Source organism: Oncorhynchus kisutch, linkage group LG11 (assembly GCF_002021735.2).
Source record: "Oncorhynchus kisutch isolate 150728-3 linkage group LG11, Okis_V2, whole genome shotgun sequence".
Taxonomy (NCBI): Eukaryota; Metazoa; Chordata; class Actinopteri; order Salmoniformes; family Salmonidae; genus Oncorhynchus; species Oncorhynchus kisutch.
In genome coordinates, this window is record NC_034184.2 from 24,919,348 (window position 1) to 24,938,699 (window position 19,352).

At 42.3% G+C, this 19,352-nt stretch overlaps 1 protein-coding gene across 6 annotated transcripts in view; it reads right to left on the reverse strand.

The window, feature by feature from the left end:
* Nucleotides 1–19,352, reverse strand: part of LOC109899841 (hsp70-Hsp90 organizing protein 1) — a 48,691-nt gene that overhangs the window by 18,382 nt on the left and 10,957 nt on the right. For 2 of the 6 annotated variants that reach the window (XM_031835480.1, XM_031835478.1), the window contains exons 2-8: nt 13,059–13,132; nt 10,614–10,697; nt 10,390–10,419; nt 10,015–10,206; nt 9,582–9,707; nt 2,433–2,478; nt 2,235–2,325 (exon numbers count right to left, since the gene is read on the reverse strand). In XM_031835480.1, coding sequence (XP_031691340.1) covers nt 2,235–2,325; nt 2,433–2,478; nt 9,582–9,707; nt 10,015–10,206; nt 10,390–10,419; nt 10,614–10,697; nt 13,059–13,132 — 643 coding nt within the window. Of the gene's footprint in view, nt 1–2,234; nt 2,326–2,432; nt 2,479–9,581; nt 9,708–10,014; nt 10,207–10,362; nt 10,420–10,613; nt 10,698–13,058; nt 13,133–19,352 lie in introns of all 6 variants that reach the window. The other 4 variants (XM_020495426.2, XM_020495428.2, XM_020495427.2 and 1 more) reach the window with 2 other exon arrangements.

Sequence of the window (19,352 nt, forward strand, 5' to 3'; positions counted from 1 at the left end):
ACCAAGGCTGTCGAGTCTGCCGATGAGGATATGGTGATTGACAGAGTCGAAAGCCTTGGCCAGATCAATGAATACGGCTGCACAGTAATGTTTCTTATCGATGGCGGTTAAAATATCGTTTAGGACCTTGAACATGGCTGAGGTGCACCCATGACCAGCTCTGAAACCAGATTGCATAGCAGAGAAGGTATGGTGAGATTCGAAATGGTCGGTAATCTGTTTGTTGACTTGGCTTTCGAAGACCTTAGAAAGGCACGGTAGGATAGATATAGGTCTGTAGCAGTTTGGGTCAAGAGTGTCCCCCCCTTTGAAGAGGGGGATGACCGCAGCTGCTTTCCAATCTTTGGGAATCTCAGACGACACGAAAGAGAGGTTGAACAGGCTAGTAATAGGGGTGGATACAATTTTGGCAGATAACTTTAGAAAGAAAGGGTCCAGATTGTCTTGCCCGGCTGATTTGTAGGGGTCCAGATTTTGCAGCTCTTTCAGAACATCAGCTGAATGGATTTGGGAGAAGGAGAAATGGGGAAGGCTTGGGCGAGTTGCTGTTGGGGGTGCAGTGCTGTTGTCCGGGGTAGGAGTAGCCAGGTGGAAAGCATGGCCAGCCGTAGAAAAATGCTTATTGAAATTCTCAATTATGGTGGATTTATCAGTGGTGACAGTGTTTCCTATCTTCAGTGCAGTGGGCAGCTGGGAGGAGGTGTTCTTATTCTCCATGGACTTTACAGTGATAGAGAAATAGTTATTCATAAAATGTCATATACACTTCTGCCAATGTATTGATGTCGGATATATAATAAGCGTATTGGCGTTAGAGGTCAGGTTGCAAAGGGAGAATATATTACTTGAAACTTTCAAAGTTTACCAGTAAACGACCAGAATTTGGGTAACTTTACATTTTATCAGTTGACATCTACTGGCCTTTTTGGGTAGTTCAGATTCTCTGGCTGTCTGTGAAAACATACAAAATAATAAAATAAGATGAGTGAACACCATTGGTGTTTAATATGAGGTTTTCAGCATCAAATACCCGTAAAATTTGTATTTCAAACTTATTGGTTTTACGATGTCGAATAGGTCTTTGTTTGTTAATGTTTTGGCGCATAAAGTTGTAGCAGTTGTGAAAAATTCAATAGTTTGAAGCGTTGCAGAGTTAATTGAAAACGCCACTGTTTAGACACTTTTTCCATGAATTAGACTATTATCACTTGAACCATATGGTCTATCCACTAAACTCACACCACACACAGGGCAAAAAAGTATTTAGTCAGCCACCAATTGTGCAAGTTCTCCCACTTAAAAAGATGAGGCCTGTAATTTTCATCATAGGTACACTTCAACTATGACAGACAAAATTAGGGAAAAAAAATCCAGAATATCACACAATACTTATTTTCCACCATAATTTGCAAATAAATTCATAAAAAATCCTACAATGTTATTTTCTGGATTTTTTCCCCCTCCTTTTGTCTGTCATAGTTGAAGTGTACCTATGATGAAAATTACAGGCCTCTCATCTTTTTAAGTGGGAGAACTTGCACAATTTGTGGCTGACAATACTTTTTTGCCCCACTGTATCTTTTTTTAAATGCACTATGTATTGTGGGTTGAATGCTGTAACAGTATAAAACAATTAATAAAAGTCCCATGATGGTAGTGGCTGCCCATGACTGCTTATCACTTATTAACCATGATTATTTCACATTACTTTAATAAAATATATCAAATGTTTTTTTGACTACTATTATTTAATGTAAAGTCATCAACTCAACTCTATTGAGCTGCTGTCTATGCGGTCTGCCAAAATGACTATATTAGTAGTTCTTAAAATAAGGCATACTTTTATGACTGCTGAATACCAATAGCTTGAAGCAAGTACTCTCCAATCACGTCTCATACACAGCAGCCGTAAAAGAAACTGACAAGTAGCCGCACAATGGATTATGGTCATTGAAGTTAATTATCACGTTTTCCGCAATAAACTATGTAGAACATTGGCCTGTTGGAAGCTACAACATCATACTATGTCGCACAGCTTGGCCACGATAGGATTTCTCTCTAGAGAAACTACAGCGCAATGTGCACATTGAGCTAACAGAAAAAGAAAAGAAAATAAATTCAGTGATGTCAGTGAATTAGTTGTAAAAAAAATAAAAAATGAACGGCATTTCAGTTAATCGCTCAGCACTAACAGTGAGTGATACAATGTACAACATGTAATGGTGTGATATTACCTGTAATCCTTTGGGTTGTATCTGATGGCTTCTGTAAACATACTGACTGCCTGAGAATACTGGCCCTCCTGGACCAGCTTGATCCCTTTTTCTACAGGACAAACAGTCAGAGACTCAAGTATGCAAACAAAATCTGAGCATATTTGCACAGCAAGTTGTGTGTGCGAGTGTAACCTGGATGGACATATAGACACTCACCTGTCAACAAGGCACTTCTTTTAGTCACAGCATCCGTTTCATTCACCTAGACCAAAACCAGAGAAATCATTTATAAATCGATCAAATTGTTGATCACTTCCGACTCAGCGACACGAGTGACCGTGCTCTAGCCTGCACACTTAGGCAGCCGTGTGTGTGTGCGCGTGAGAGAGACTATACGAGGTAAAACTCAAACATTCCAAAGAAGTGTTTATCATGCCTTCCATGTTCAGAATTCACCTCTCCTTAGGGAGAACATTGAATCTGCACAGCCAACAACTAGCCATCAACACTAGTGGAGGCCGATGATAAATTTAACACTGTCTTTTGCTTACTTAAGAAATATATTTTTGTATAAGAATATGAGAATATGAATAATCTTACATTACATGCTGTAACAACGTTTCTAGGACATACCAGTCGTTTAAAGTAAACCGAGTGGCTGAAGTGAAATTGTACAAGTCACCCATAGTCAGGGTGAAATCTAACAGGCTGCAGGGCAGTGTTAATTTTGTCAACAAAAACATAAAAATTAAGATTAGAAATTACTAAAATGTAACGAGAAGAGAATTCCACGTGAGACTAATGGACATTCAATTTGGCATGAGGCTCCTTTCCATGATTAGCATGCATGGCTTTGCAGACTAACGCAGTCCCCTTATTGGCGGATAATGTATTTCAGTTGCTCGGGCTGATTGAGCAGACCCGTGTGTCTCGCTCTCTCACACACACACACCTCCAAGGCCGTCACTTCAATCACTCTTCTTTCTTTTGAACTTATGTGCAGCAATGACACTTAAAATTGTAACTTACCACAATTAGAAATAATAATTGTGTTTGATAATCTTTGCTTTCATATAGGCAATTTTTTCTCTGATCACATCATAAGCTCTATTTTGCTGTGTGCTTTTATTCATATTTGTTGCCACTCACGCAGTCCAAATGAGAGTTGTGGTTGCTTTTAATATTGGTGCTAATGCTATTATTAGGCGTACATTAATACTTCTGGCATTGTTGGAAATCTCAGATTATCCTCTTCTCATGCCAATTTTTATGGGAATAAATTCAGAGCTGTACATTTTTTTACCTGTAGCCAAGGCTTATAGCCATATAGTTAATTATGGCTGGCATTGGTTACAATCTGCAATAATAGCAATATTTCTGGGGGGATAGTAGGCCGAGTTGGACAAGGTTATCTGAATGTACACGGTGGAAGCTAGAGGTAAATATGAATAATTTAATGGGGGGAGGGGGGGGGCGTGCATCGGCTATTGTGACTAAAACTAGTCAACAATTTTGCAGAGTTGAAGTCAACTGATAATGACTCAAATGTGACTAAGAGAAAAAAGGTATTTGAGGATTACAACAAAGACTAAAATGATCTAAAATAGCTGCGGCAGGGTTAAATGTAAAAGCATAAAAACGTTTTATTTTTATTTATTTATAATATGTCCCTTTTTTTTTTACACTCCAAAAACAAACATTCATATAAACAACAACTTAAACATCTCATCTGCCCAGACCCGCATGCTCGCAACCCAATCCCTAGTGCCTGCATTATTGTTTGCCACTTGGCAATAAATTGTAACAATTTATTTCTTAGTCACCCATGCCATTTCAAATCAAAAATGTATTAGTCTCATGCGCTGAATAAAACAGGTTTCACCTTAGTGAAATTCTTACTTACGAGCCCCTAACACTGCAATAAATAAATAAAAAAATGGATAAGAATAAGAGATAAAAGTAACAAGTAATAAAGAGCAGCAGTAAAATTTTAAAATATACAGGGGGGTGCCGGTACAGAGTGAATGTAAGGGGGCACCGGGTAGTTGAGGTAGTATGTACATGTAGAAAGATTTAATTAAAGTGACTATGCATAGATGACAAGAGTGGCAGTGGTGTGGGGAGGGGCACTGCAAATAGTCTGAGTAGCCATTTGATTAGATGTTCAGGGGTCTTATGGCTTGGGGGTAGAAGCTGTTTAGAAGCCTCCTGGACCTAGACTTGGTGCTCAGGTACCGCTTGCCATGCGGTAGCAGAGAGAACAGTCTATGACTAGGGAGTCTGACAATTTTTAGGGCCTTCCTGACACCACCTGGTATAGAGGTCCCGGATGGCAGGAAGCTTTGCCCCAGAGATGTACGGGGCTGTACGCACTACCCTCTAATGCCTTATGGTCACAGGCCGAGCAGATGCCATACCAGGCAGTGATGCAACCAGTCAGGCAGGATGCTCTCAATGGTGCAGCTGTAGAACATCAGTCTCCTGAGGGGGAATAGGTTTTGTTGTGCCCTCTTCACAGCTGTCTTGATGTGCTCGGACCATGATAGTTTGTTGGTGATGTGGACACCAAGGAACTTGAAGCTCTAAACCTGCTCCACTGCAGCCCTGTAGATGAGAATAGGGGGAGAGCTCGGTCCACTTTTTCCTGTAGTCCACAATCATCTCCTTAGACTTGATCACGTTGAGGGAGATGTCTTGGCACCACACAGACAGGTCTCTGACCTGATCTGTTGTTGTCGGTGATCAGGCCTACCACTGTTGTGTCATCGGCAAACTTAATAATGGTGTTGGGCACTATGGTGTTGAATGCCGAGCTGTAGTCAATGAATAGCATTCCCACATAGGTGTTCCTTTTGTCCAGGTGGGAAAGGGAAGTGTGGAGTGCAATAGAGATTGCATAATCTGTGGATCTGTTACGCAAATTGGAGTGGGTCTAGGGTTTCTGGGATAATGGTGATGTGAGCCATGACCAGCCCTTCAAAGCACTTCATGGCTACAGACATGAGTGCTACTGATCGGTAGTCATTTAGGCAGGTTACCTTAGTGTTCTTGTGCACAGGCACTATGGTGTTCTGCTTAAAACATGCTGGCATTACAGACTCGGACAGGGAGAGGTTGAAAATGTCAGTGAAGACACTTGCCAGTTGGTCAGCGCATGATCGCAGTACACGTCCTGGTAATCTTTGTACTAGGAGAATGTTTTGTTTAAAACCTCTTATGGCTGCGATCCCCGTACAGGGATCAACATCAGGGGACATTTCAGCCATGACAGTATTGAAACATTCACATCTGAAGGTAAAATGATGACTTACATTCTGATATCTTGCTCTTATGTCTCTTCCTGAGGGTCCCAGTGATCAAATGAAGTTCCATTTTCTTTGATAAAATCTATTTTTATAGCCTAAAACATAACATTTTGTAAACCGTTTGAGTCGTGAATTCCAACTCTATCAACTTTTTACGGAGCATTCAACGTAATTACACACACTAAACAATCGTTTATCTAGTCAGTTGGTTTCAGTGCAAACCTCTGGATGTTTGCAACACAGCCAAACTTGATTGTTTTTTTTGCGGGGAGTATTGACCGAAGTGAACTGATTTGAAGACAACGAGCAATGACTTCATTGCGCACCAATAATATCAGCGAAGCTTTGTTGATTGACTGTATTTCTGCCCAATGATCTTCTTGAAATCTAGCTGGGTAGACAGCCCATGAGCTGAGGTAAAACGCCAGTATGTGATGGTTATGGGTTGGACCACCATCCCTTATTTGTAAACGCACGTGTAACGAACTTCATTCCTTGCCTTGACCATCAGAGTTGTTGCAGTCACGCTTGTTACGCACAGCAGTGTTTTGGAAAGTAGTATTTTGGAAAGTTTTTTTTCAACAATTTCATTGAAGACACCATGGCGAATAAATCACGAAAAGCAAAGTCCAAATCTAAGTATACAGATTTGCACCAGATTATAGAAGAGATTGATCGGGAAAGTGAGACAGATTTTTAGTTTGAGGAATCTTTGAGTGTTATGATTCAAACATTGAGGAGCTGTTTCTGCAAGAACAGGACGTACTTCTGGACGGGTAGGTGCTAATGCCATTTTATGAAATATATATATATATTTTTTTATTGTGCAAAAATATATATATTTATTGCAATTTGTGATGAAATGTGTAAAGTACACATTGGCTAAAGTGTGTGTGTGTGTGTGTGTGTATTGTTTGTTTGTGTGTGTATATACCTATATATATTCCATGTCAGATATATATATTTTCTATTTTCAAATGGAATGGAGTAGAACAGCAATCACACACATGGCCACTGCGCCTGCTACTCTTCTCCATTTCCATATGAAATAGCCATTGGGTGCTGTTGGGGGAAGGACAGGCCCACAACAATGGCCGGAATTGAATGGAACAGCACTTCACCTTAGTGACTGTTCCCTCTGCTCTATACAATACATGTTTATTTTATGTGATGATAAAAGGCTCATACAATACACATATATTTTTCATGTTTTCTTTCACAGTGATAGTGACTCCGACTGGGAGCCCCCGGTGCCAAGCTGCCCGCTCTACCTCTGCCCACTCTACTCCTGCCTCCAGTGGTGTTCATATGTCACAGTTCATTACTGCAGGCATGACTGTGCCTCAGGGCCAAAAGGGCACAGCATGGAGGCGTCGTTGTCTTCTGTGTCGCATGAAGTCCCCCATCACCTGCACCACTTGTTCCGTTTGCCTCTGCTTTACATCAGAAAGACTGCTATGGGACATGGCACAGGCAGCAAAATATTGTGTAGTGGACTTCCAAACATTGTTATTTTTCTAATATTTTTTTATCTATTTTTATGAATAAAAAAAAAAAGTGTTACAATTGCTTTTTATATGTTGTATATAGTTATTTGCACTGTTGTATATAGTTATAGATCATTTCACCAATTCGGCCACTTGGATACATTTGGGCAACTTGTGTGGGACACCTGGGTGTCTTCATGCTAAATGTAATGTAGCTCACCCATTCCTGAAGTTATCAGTCTGAAACTTTGCACACCTACAGTTGCCCTCGTGTTATCCATCAATCTCCAGCATCCTATTCTAGTACATGTAAAAGATGATGCTACAACAATAAAAAACAGAAAATGTATGCTCTTTCTTTTCTTCCACCAGATCTACTGTGTTATATTCTCCTACATTCAATTAACATTTCCACAAAACTTCAGAATGTTTCCAGTCAAATGATACCAAGAATATGCATATCCTTGCCTCTGGGGCTAGGCTACAGACAGTTAGATTAGGGTATGTCTTCAGGTGGAAATTGAGAACAAGGGATGCAGCCATAACAGGTTAAAGATCTGCCTCACATAGGCTGCGGAGAGCGTGATCACAGTCATCCGGAAGAGCTGGTGCTCTCATGCATGTTTAAGTGTTATTTGCCTCGAAGCGAGCATAGAAGTAGTTTAGCTTGTCTGGTAGGCTCGTGTCACTGGGCAGCTCTCGGCTGTGCTTCTAATTGTAGTCTGGAATGGTTTGCAAGCCCTGCCACATCTCGACGAGCGTCGGAGCCGGTGTAGTACGATTCGTTCTTAGTCCTGTATTGACACTTCCTGTTTGATGGTTCAACAGGAAGGCATAGCGGAATTCTTATACGCTTCCGGGTTAGAGTCCCGCTCCTTTAAAGTGGCAGCTATAGCCTTTAGCTCAGTGCGGATGTTTGCCTGTAATCCATGGCTTCTGGTTGGGGTATGTACGTATGGTCACTGTGGGGACGATCGATGCACTAAGTGATGAAGCCAATGACAAAAATACATAGTCCGCTGCCCCTCGTTTTACCAGACGCAGCTGTTCTAAACTGCCGGTACAGTGTATAACCAGCCAGCTGTATGTTCAGCCACGACTCCATGCGACTCCATGAAGCATAAGATAGAATTTTATATGTCCCGTTAGTAGTTTAATCTTCCATGTAGGTCATAGATTTTATTCTCCAGACTGCACATTTGCTAGCAGAATGGAAGGAAGTAGGGGTTTATTCGATCTCCTACAAATTCGCTGAAGGCAGCCCGCCCTCTGGCCCCATTTTCGGGCTGTATCACCGCCTGGTATGGCAACTGCACCGCCCTCAACCGTAAGGCTCTCCAGAGGGTAGTGAGGTCTGCACAACGCATCACCGGGGGCAAACTACCTGCCCTCCAGGACACCTACACCACCCGATGCTACAGGAAGGCCATAAAGATCATCAAGGACATCAACCACCCGAGCCACTGCCTGTTCACCCCGCTGTCATCCAGAAGGCGAGGTCAGTACAGGTGCATCAAAGCTGGGACCGAGAGACAGCTTCTATCTCAAGGCCATCAGACTGTTAAACAGCCACCACTAACATTGAGTGGCTACTGCCAACACACTGTCAACGACACTGACTCTACTCCAACCACTTTAATAATGGGAATTGATGGGAAATGATGTAAATATATCACTAGCCACTTTAAACAATGCTACCTTATATAATGTTACTTACCCTACATTATTCATCTCATATGCATACGTAGATACTGTACTCTATATCATCGACTGCATCCTTATGTAATACATGTATCACTAGCCACTTTAACTATGCCACTTTGTTTACATACTCATCTCATATGTATATACTGTACTCGATACCATCTACTGTATCTTGCCTATGCTCCTCTGTACCATCACTCATTCATATATCCTTATGTACATATTCTTTATGCCCTTACACTGTGTATAAGACAGTAGTTTTTTGGAATTGTTAGTTAGATTACTTGTTTGTTATTACTGCATTGTCGGAACTAGAAGCACAAGCATTTCGCTACACTCGCATTAACATCTGCTAACCATGTGTATGTGACAAATACAATTGGATTTGATTTGATTTGATGCAAATCACAGGGATCTGGGCCTGTTCCCGAGAAAGCAGTATATAATTCGCGCCGGGCTCGTTAAAGAAAAAAAAAAGGATTCTGCCTGTCCTTGGTGAGTAATCGCAGTCCTGATGTCTAGAAGTTATTTTCGGTCATAAGAGACGGTAGCGGCAACATAACGTACAAAATAAGTAAACTAAGTTACAAACAATGCAAATAAACACGTAAAACGTCAGCCTTCTTCTCCGGCGCATCTACCACAGAAAGTAACTAGCCAGTCATCCTTAGCCAACAACACTCCTACCATAGCAACTTAAAGCTACCAAAGTAGCTAGCGATCCTTGGCCCCAACACCTCAGACTGACAGCTATTGACAAACCATCCACCACAGCAAATCTCTAGTTAGCTAGCTATAGTGGCTATCACCACTCTTACGATAGCAACTAGTCAGCAATGTAGATATCTCAGAACTCAGGGTCCACTTACCTCTCTGGTTCTGCCCTCATTCTCCTTATTCTCTTTGGACTTGGCGCCAGGTTTGGTCATGCCTTTCGGCCGGATGTGACTAGCAGCGTTAGCAAAGAATGCACTGCTCACATCCCACTCCAGTTCCTAGAGCAGAGAGGGAGAAAGAGAGAAAATGGTTTACTCAGGTGCCCCATCAGCTTGTATATGAAGACTCCTCAAATACACACAGCTCCCCTAAAAACTAGCCTGCGGAAGACGGATCATAATAATGGATGGAATGGAGTAATTGGAATGGTATCAAACACATGGAATCCATGTGTTCGATACCCTTCCATTCATGCCATTACTATGATCCCATCCTACACAATTAAGGTGCCACAACACAAATAGATCTAGGACCAGGCACCTACGCCATTGCTTTGCCCAAATGAACGAGTCAATCTGTCCCTACCTCTTCAGATGTTCGTACAGCGGTATTTTGGGGACCTTTAGTTCCCGAGGGAGCTGGCGATGGGGAAGAGGGTTCCTTAGAGCAGGCGATGGCTGTTTTATCTTCTTTCTCTACCTCCTCTTCTACCTCCACCTCAGACTCACTCTCATCTTTATCCTCTTCCTCCTCAGATCTACCATCATCCTCCACATCCTGGAAAACAGAGAGAGCATATCATAAATTAGCTGAAATGCAAACTGTCCATTCCTTTTTATACAGAATTTTTTTCTGATCACTGTAAATGAGGCTGTTAAGCATCGCATAATTTAGATTAATTCAGAATACATGTAATATTGGTTTGTCGTTAACCTGGTCAGTGCCCTCAGGCTTCTTCACCTGCTCCAGCTTCTTGCGTTCCCGTCGACGCTGAGAGGAACATAGTAACAGCATCAGGATACACAGATTGGGTGCTAAATATGTGGTTCACTATGGACAGAGCAGGTCCCTCACGCTTTTTAACCAAACACTATGGCTCAGGAAGATTTGGTGTGTATGTATATAGGAGTAAGTGTGTGCGTATGTACAGTATGTATGAATTAATGTGTGAGTGTGTTGCTCACCTTCCTCTTGGCTCTGCGTCGCGCCGCTCTGTGTTTGGCCTTCTCTTCCTCGCTCAGACAGTCCTCTCCACTGATGTCCTGTTCCTAACACACACATTCATTATTAAGTGCATCGATAATGTTGTACCTACAGTGATCGTCAGTACATTTCCCAACCAGAAGCAATGGATTAAAGGCAACATCCTAATGGTTATAAGAAATCCCGCTACGCCTTCCGACAAACAGGCCAAGCATCAATACAGGAAAAAATATAATCCTAATACGCCAGCTCTGACACTCATCGGATGTGGCAGGGCTTGCAATCTTTTACCGATTACAGAGGGGAAACCAGCCACAAGCTACCAGATGAACTAAATACCTCCTGTTTGCTTCCAAGCTAGAAGCACTGAACCATGCAGTAGAGCACCAGCTATTCCGGATGACGGAACACGTACTCCGTAGCTGATGGGAGTAAGACCTTTAAACAGGTTAACATTTACAAGGACGCAAGGACAGACGAATTACCAGGATGCATACTCTGAGAATGAGTTGACCAGCTGGGAAGGGTCTTCACTGACATTCAATATCTACTTGACTAAGTCTAATACCTGCATGTTTCAAGCAGACCACCATAGTCAATGTGCCCAAGAACGCCAAAGTAACCCATCTAAATTAATTTCAACCCGTAGCACTCACATCTGTAGCCATGAAATTACTCACATCAAAACCATCATACCAGACACCTTGAACCCACTCCAACTCGCATACCGCCCCAACAGATCCAAAAATTACAATCTCTATTGCACTTTTCCATCTGAAAAAAAAGGGCCTATTCCCCCTCAGGAGACTGAAAAGATTTGGCGTGGGTCCTCAGATCCTCAAAAGGTTCTACAGCTGCACCATCGAGAGCATGGTTGCATCACTGCTTGGTATGGCAACTGCTCAGCCTCCAACCGCAAGGCACTACAGAGGGTAGTGCGTACGGCCCAGTACACCACTGGGGCAAAGCTTCCTGCCATCCAGGACCTCTATACCAGGCGGTGTCAGAGGAAGGAACAAAAACAATTGTCAGACTTCAGCCATCCTAGTCTTAGACTGTTCTCTCTACAAGTCTACAACCCGAGCATCCTGTCGGGATGTATCACCGTCTGGTATGGCAACTGCACCACCATCAACCCCAAGGCTTGTCCTGCCCTCCAGGACACCTACAGCACCCAATGTCACAAGAAGGCCAAAAAGATCATCAAGTACAACCACCACCCGAGCCACTGCCTGTTTACCCCGCTATCATCCAGAAGGTAAGGTTAGTACAGGTGCATCAAAGCTGGGACCGAGACACTGAAAAAAAAGCTTATATCTCAAGGCCATCAGACTGTTAAACAGCCATCACTAACAGAGGCTGCTGTCAACATACAGACTACTTTAATAAATGGACTTAAAAAGGTATCACTAGTCACCTTAAATAACGCCACTTTAATAATGTTTACATATCCTACATTACTCATCTCATATGTATATACTGCTCTATACCATCTACTGCATCTTGCCTATACCGCACAGCCTCCACTCATCCATATATTTACATGTACATATTCTTACCCAGCACTTTACATTTGTGTGTATAAGGTGGTAGTTGTGAATTTGCTAGATATTACTGCATTGTCGGAACTAGAAGCACAAGCATTTTGCTATTCACATTAACATCTGCTAACCATGTGTATGTGACCAATCAAATTTCATTTGAGGTCCAAAAGGCTTCTCACCCCCCCAAGACTGCTGAACAGCTAATCAAATGGCCAACCAGACTATTTGCATCCCCCCCCCCTTTACGCTGCTGCTATCCTCTGTTAATTATCTATGCAGTCACTTTAACGCTACCGACATGTACATATTACCTCAACTAACCGATGCCCCCACACATTGACTCTGTACCATGACCCCGGTATAGCCTCGCTTTGTTATTTACGGCTGCACTTTAATTATTTGTTACTTTTTTTTCTTATTTTTTACTTAAAACATATTTTTCTTAACTGTGCGTTGTTGGTAAGGGCTTGTAAGTAAGCATTTTACTGTAAGGTCTACACCTGTTGTATTCAGTGCATGTGACGAATACAATTTGATTTGACTTACAGTTGACCGGGGCAACACTAGCAGGGAAGAAATTTGACGAACAGACTTGTTGGAAAGGTGGCATCCTATGACGTTGCCACGTTGAAAGTCACGGAGCTCTTCAGAAAGCCCATTCTACTGCCCTTGTCTACGGAGATTGCATAGTGGTGTGCTTGATTTTATACACCGGTCAGCAACAGTTGTAGCTGAAATAGCAGAATCCACTCATTTGAAGGGTTGTCCACATACTTTTAGCCAAACTTCAAGACCACAATGCACCGAACACTGTCAAACATACAGCCCCCTTGTCCTTCAGTGTAACATGTCCTTACCTTGGACAGTGTGACATTACCTTACCTGTGTGATGTCGGTGGGCTCAGAGGTCACTGCTCCACATTCCATCTCCTCCTGGTGCTGAGCACTGGAGGTTTCTGGGTAAAAAGCACAACATACATTAAGTAGTACATCAGGGTTCTATTTGTACATTACATGCTTAAAGATAATCGATCTCTGGTGTAGAGAATGGGTTAGGTTAGAAACCAGGCTAACTTCAACATCTGAAATGTGAAAGGTCAGTCAGCTAAAGGTTTGTACGAGGTCATGGCTTCACTGAGGTCTGATTCATGTCAGTCAGTCACACACAGAAGTCTTATGACTGAACACTTCCTTATGCAGAAGGAGAACTGTTGTTTTTACTGTCGAAGCGTGCCTTAAGCAAACCAGAGTCAATCTTTTCTAATTTTACACTTCAAACAAACTCTGAATTCTGATGAGAACAATAGACGACCAAAACGAGGGCATTCAAAAGAAGTGAAACGGCAGTCAAGAGGTGGACATATGGCTGGTTTAGAAACATGTCCTTGATAAGATAACCTTACACAGGGATAAACTTTCCAGGGCTTGCAGTTAGCTTTTCAGTGATAGCCTGGATGTGACACCATGCCCCATGTTAATCTCAGTGGACTAATGAGCCGTTTGTGAAAACTACTGATATGGACTTGTTCAGGGCCGATGACGATTTTTGGGGGTCAAGGAGGCCGATGGTCGATATTTTAGGCAGATATTCAATATTAAATTAGAAGATGTTGATGACAAAATTTGCCAGAGACAATTTTTTGTTTTTAACCAACCTAATGGTAATAATTTTATTTGAACGATAAATCTCTTGATAAACTGGGTAAATTAAGATGGCATACTAACAACACAGGTGAATGGATATTCAGTAGGAGAGTGTGCACGCATTGCGTTATTGAGCTTCTTTTGGCTAATCTGGTGATACAGATGACAATCGGTTTGCCTTTCATTTGGGACATATTAACATCATTTAGGGACTGCTGTTAGTTTGAAAATATAAAATCTATTCAATGCAAATAGTTCAACGTAACATCACAATGTGATCACGGATGCTTATGAAACAAGTAACAATGTTTTAAGCTGTCAGGACACCTCTAAAAAAAAAAAATGTAAACTCAGCTGACAGGACAATTTTTTTTTTTTAACGACTCAATTGTCTAGTTCAGCTATTTGTCAAGAAATGGGCGGGTTGTACATTTATCCTACTGCTATGATTGGATAGAGCGAGGCTGTAATACTGCTCCCTTTCACATCTCTTTTCATCAATCATATCACTTGCTGGCTGCAGTTTACTGCTACTATGATAACTAGCTCAATGGCGATGACATTTGCTACCAAGCCATAAATGTGCACAATATCTAATATGTCTGAATGACTCAAATCTGCACATAGTTTGAGAAGTGAGAAGGCACAGGCACTGATCTAAAGCTTTCTTGGTCCATAAACATGCAGGCAGATTCTTAGGTAGCTAAACCTATTGCCAACCTTAATTTTAGGCATTTTAAACACACTTAATCCTTTCCTATTATGACAATCTAATCAGACTATAAACTGTCAATTTAGAGATACGATTGTGGCTTGTTAGATGAGCACACCAGTAAATATGTTACACCAAAAATATTTAGAAACTCTGGTTACACAAGTCAGATGGCTCGTTGCCAAAAATGGTGCATTTTCAAAATGATAACCAGTTAATGCTAGCTATATTTGCAATTATCTCCCATTTGATAACTTAGCACCATGTTATCCTAGCCAGCTAGATAGCATACAGTAGTAGCTAATAAAGCTAGCTAGTTAATACCACAGATGAAAAAGTTAATTATCGTAATCTTTGCTAACAGGGCACATAGCCCATCTGCTTATTGCATGCATGTCGAGAACGTCGACACAAGCCTCATTATTAGTGACTTAAACTCAAACTTGCAACAGAAGTTTGATTTGGGTCACTGTCATTTCATCAGTTTCTCTAAACTGCACCTTTCTGTTGGAGAATGAGCTAGCTTGCTGCTGCTAATTTTCCCAACTAAACATTCCTCTGCATTGTGCAGTGCTCTTGGTTCAGGCGGTGAGTAGCAGCTGCCATAGCAGCAGTTTTGCTATGTTGAGTGACTATCGGTAAAGTCAACCGATAGCAGATAGACTAGAAAAAGGGCCAATGTCGGCCCACTATATCAGCTCGGCCGACCATTGCTCGTTCTCTAGTGAAAACAGCATATCTGAGGAGCTTTCAGAGACACGCCTCTGCTCCCACTAGTCAGCATAGCAGAGAAGGGGAAAAAAGGATATGTTCAGCAGGCAAATGTGTTATATAGAATTGCAATGAATAGAGCTGACAATCCCTTATTCTAAAGGTCAAAGAAGCATGTTTGTGGGCCTCACGAATGGCGCAGTGAAGAACACCCTCTGTGTTCTGTTATACAGGTAACTCTTTTGTAACTGGTCAAAAGATTTTTTCCAAAAGTTTACTACTAAGGGTTGGTAACAGGCTGATCGGTTGGCTATTTGAACCAGTAAAGGGGCCTTTATTATTCTTAAGTAGCGGAATGAGTTTTGCTTCGCTCCAGGCTGGAGGGTACACTTTCTAGTAGGCTTAAACTGAAAATGGCAAATATCATCTGCTATTATCCTCAGTAATTTTCCATTCAAGTTGTTAGACCCTGTGGCTTGTCATTGTTGAGACTATTTTTCACCTCTTCCACAGTCCCTTTACGGAATTCAAAATTACAATGCTCGTCTTTCATTATTTGGTCAAATATACCTGGATGTGTAGTGTCAGCATTTGCTACTGGCATGTCATGCCAAAAAAAGATAATTAAAATAGTTGGTAATATCAGTCGGTTTTGTGATGAATGAGCCATCTGATTCAATGAAATCAGATTAGTCACATGATTTCTCAATTTGCAATATGTTTGCCAATCGGATGTGCAACCAGACTTGACATTCCTTTTGCCTCATCCCTCAACCATACAATTTCTCATCAATCCATGGGGATTTAACCCCTTTTAGAGTAATTTTCTTAAAGGGTACATGCTTATTAGTAACTGGAATAAGCAATTTCATAAATGTGTGAAGTGTCTGTTTGCTCCTAATTACACACCACAGACCAACAAATATTATTTACATCAACATAGGATTCACTCCAAAACGTATTGTATGACCTCTTATACACGATATTAGTCTCAGCCTTTGGAACTGTGGTTTTCCTTGATACAGCTACTACAGTGTTATCACTACATCCGATCTGGATACTGCGGTCAAGCAAATTTCTGCAGCATTAGTAAAGATGTGATCAATACATGTTGATTTGGTTGGTTTCTCAAATGATTGCCTCGCCTGGTTCACCAACTACTTCTCTGATAGAGTTCAGTGTGTCAAATCGGAGGGTCTGTTGTCCGCACCTCTGACAGTCTCTATGGGTCTAGTCTGGCCCAGGAGTGCGAAGGTGAACGGAAAGGCTCTGGAGAAACGAACCGCCCTTGCTGTCTCTGCCTGGCCGGTTCCCCTCTTTCCACTGGGATTCTCTGCCTCTAACCCTATTACAGGGGCTGAGTCACTGGCTTACTGGGGCCCTCTCATGCCGTCCCTGGAAGGGGTGCGTCACCTGAGTGGGTTGATTCACTGATGTGTTCATCCTGTCTGGGTTGGCGCCCCCCCCTTGGGTTGTGCCATGGAGGAGATCTTTCTGGGCTATACTCGGCCCCGTCTCAGGATGGTAAGTTGGTGGTTGAAGATATCCCTCTAGTGGTGTGGGGGCTGTGCTTTGGCAAAGTGGGTGGGGTTATATCCTTCCTGTTTGGCCCTGTCCGGGGGTGTCCTCGGATGGGTCCACAGTGTCTCCTGACCCCTCCTGTCTCAGCCTCCAGTATTTATGCTGCAGTAGTTTGTGTCAGGGGGCTAGGGTCAGTTTGTTATATCTGGAGTACTTCTCCTGTCCTATTCGGTGTCCTATGTGAATCTAAGTGTGCGTTCTCTAATTCTCCCCTTCTCTCTCTCGGAGGACCTGAGCCCTAGGACCATGCCCCAGGATTACCTGACATGATGACTCCTTGCTGTCCCCAGTCCACCTGGCCGTGCTGCTGCTCCAGTTTCAACTGTTCTGCCTTCTTATTATTCAAACATGCTGATCATTTATGAACATTTGAACATCTTGGCCATGTTCTGTTTTAATCTCCACCTGGCACAGCCAGAAGAGGACTGGCCACCCCACATATGCTCTCTCTAATTCTCTCTTCTTTTTTTTCTCTCTCTCTCGGAGGACCTGAGCCCTAGGACCATGCCCCAGGACTACCTGACATGATGACTCCTTGCTGTCCCCAGTCCATCTGACTGTGCTGCCTTATTATTATACGACCATGCTGGTCATTTATGAACATTTGAACATCTTGGCCATGTTCTGTTATAATCTCCACCCGGCACAGCCAGAAGAGGACTGGCCACCCCACATAGCCTGGTTCCTCTCTAGGTTTCTTCCTAGGTTTTGGCCTTTCTAGGGAGTTTTTCCTAGCCACCGTGCTTCTACACCTGCATTGCTTGCTGTTTGGGGTTTTAGGGTGGGTTTCTGTACAGCACTTTGAGATATCAGCTGATGTACGAAGGGCTATATAAATACATTTGATTTGATTTTGATTTATGGGGGTGCCACAGGGTTCAATTCTTGGACCAACTCTTCTCTGTACACATCAATGATGTCGCTCTTGCTGCTGGTGAGTCTCTGATCCACCTCTATGCAGACACCATTGTCTATACTTCTGGCCCTTCTTTGGACACTTAACAACCCTCCAGGCAAGCTTCAATGCCATACAACTCTCCTTCTGTGGCCTCCAATTGCTCTTAAATACAAGTAAAACTAAATGCATGCTCTTCAACCGATCGCTGCCTGCACCTGCCCGCCTGTTCAACATCACTACTCTGGACAGCTCTGACTTAGAATACGTGGACAACTACAAATATCTAGGTGTCTGGTTAGACTGTAAACTCTCATTCCAGACCCACATCAAACATCTCCAATCCAAAGTTAAATCTAGATTGCCTTCCCATTTCACTCATGCTGCCAAAAATACCCTTGTAAAACTGACCATCCTACCAATCCTCAACTTTGGCGATGTCATTTACAAAATAGCCTCCAATAACCTACTCAACAAATTGGATGCAGTCTATCACAGTGCCATCCATTTTGTCACCAAAGCCCCATATACCACCCACCATTGCGACCTGTACGCTCTCGTTGGCTGGCCCTCGCTTCATACTCGTCGCCAATCCCACTGGCTCCATGTCATCTACAAAACCCTGCTAGGTAAAGTCCCCCCTTATCTCAACTTGCTGGTCACCATAGCATCACCCACATGTAGCATGCGCTCCAGCAGGTATATCTCTCTGGTCACGCCCAAAACCAATTCTTTCTTTGGCTGCCTCTCCTTCCAGTTCTCTGCAGCCAATGACTGGAACGAACTACAAAAATCTCTGAAACTGGAAACACTTATCTCCCTCACTAGCTTTAAGCACCAGCTGTCAGAGCAGCTCACAGATTACTACACCTGTACATAGCCCACCTATAATTTAGCCCAAACAACTACCTCTCTCCCTACTGTATTTATTTTGCACATTCTTCCACTGCAAATCTGCCATTCCAGTGTTGTACTTGCTATATTGTATTTACTATATTGTATTTACTTTGCCACCATCGCCTTTTTTGCCTTTACCTCCTATAGACTTGTTTCTACTGTATTATTGACTATGTTTGTTTTACTCCATGTGTAACTCTGTTGTTGTGTGTCGAACTGCTTTGCTTTATCTTGGCCAGGTCGCAATTGTAAATGACAACTTGTTCTCAACTTGCCTACCTGGTTAAATAAAGGTGAAATAAAAAAATAAAAAAACAATTTAATTCCTGTGCCGTTTGTAACTACCCGGGTAGGTTGACTGATAACCTGAACCAGGTTGCAGGCACTGGTTACAGTTTGAAGCTTTTTCTTGGGTGGGGAGCTTGATTAAAGCCAGTCAATATTTAAAATCACCCAGAGAATACACCTCTGTTGCGATCATACATTTTCAAGCAAGTCACACATTAAATCCTGATACTGACAGTTATCACGTGGTGGTCTATAGCAGCTTCCCACAAGAATGGGATTTAGGTGATGCAGGTGAACCTGTAGTCATATTACTTCAACAGTATTTAACATGATATCCTCTCTAAGCTTTACAGGAGTGGTTCTGAATATAACAACAACACCTCCATTGGCATTTCTGTAGATGTTATAAGCTTGTATTGCTACCACTGTATCAAAGGCAATATCTGAG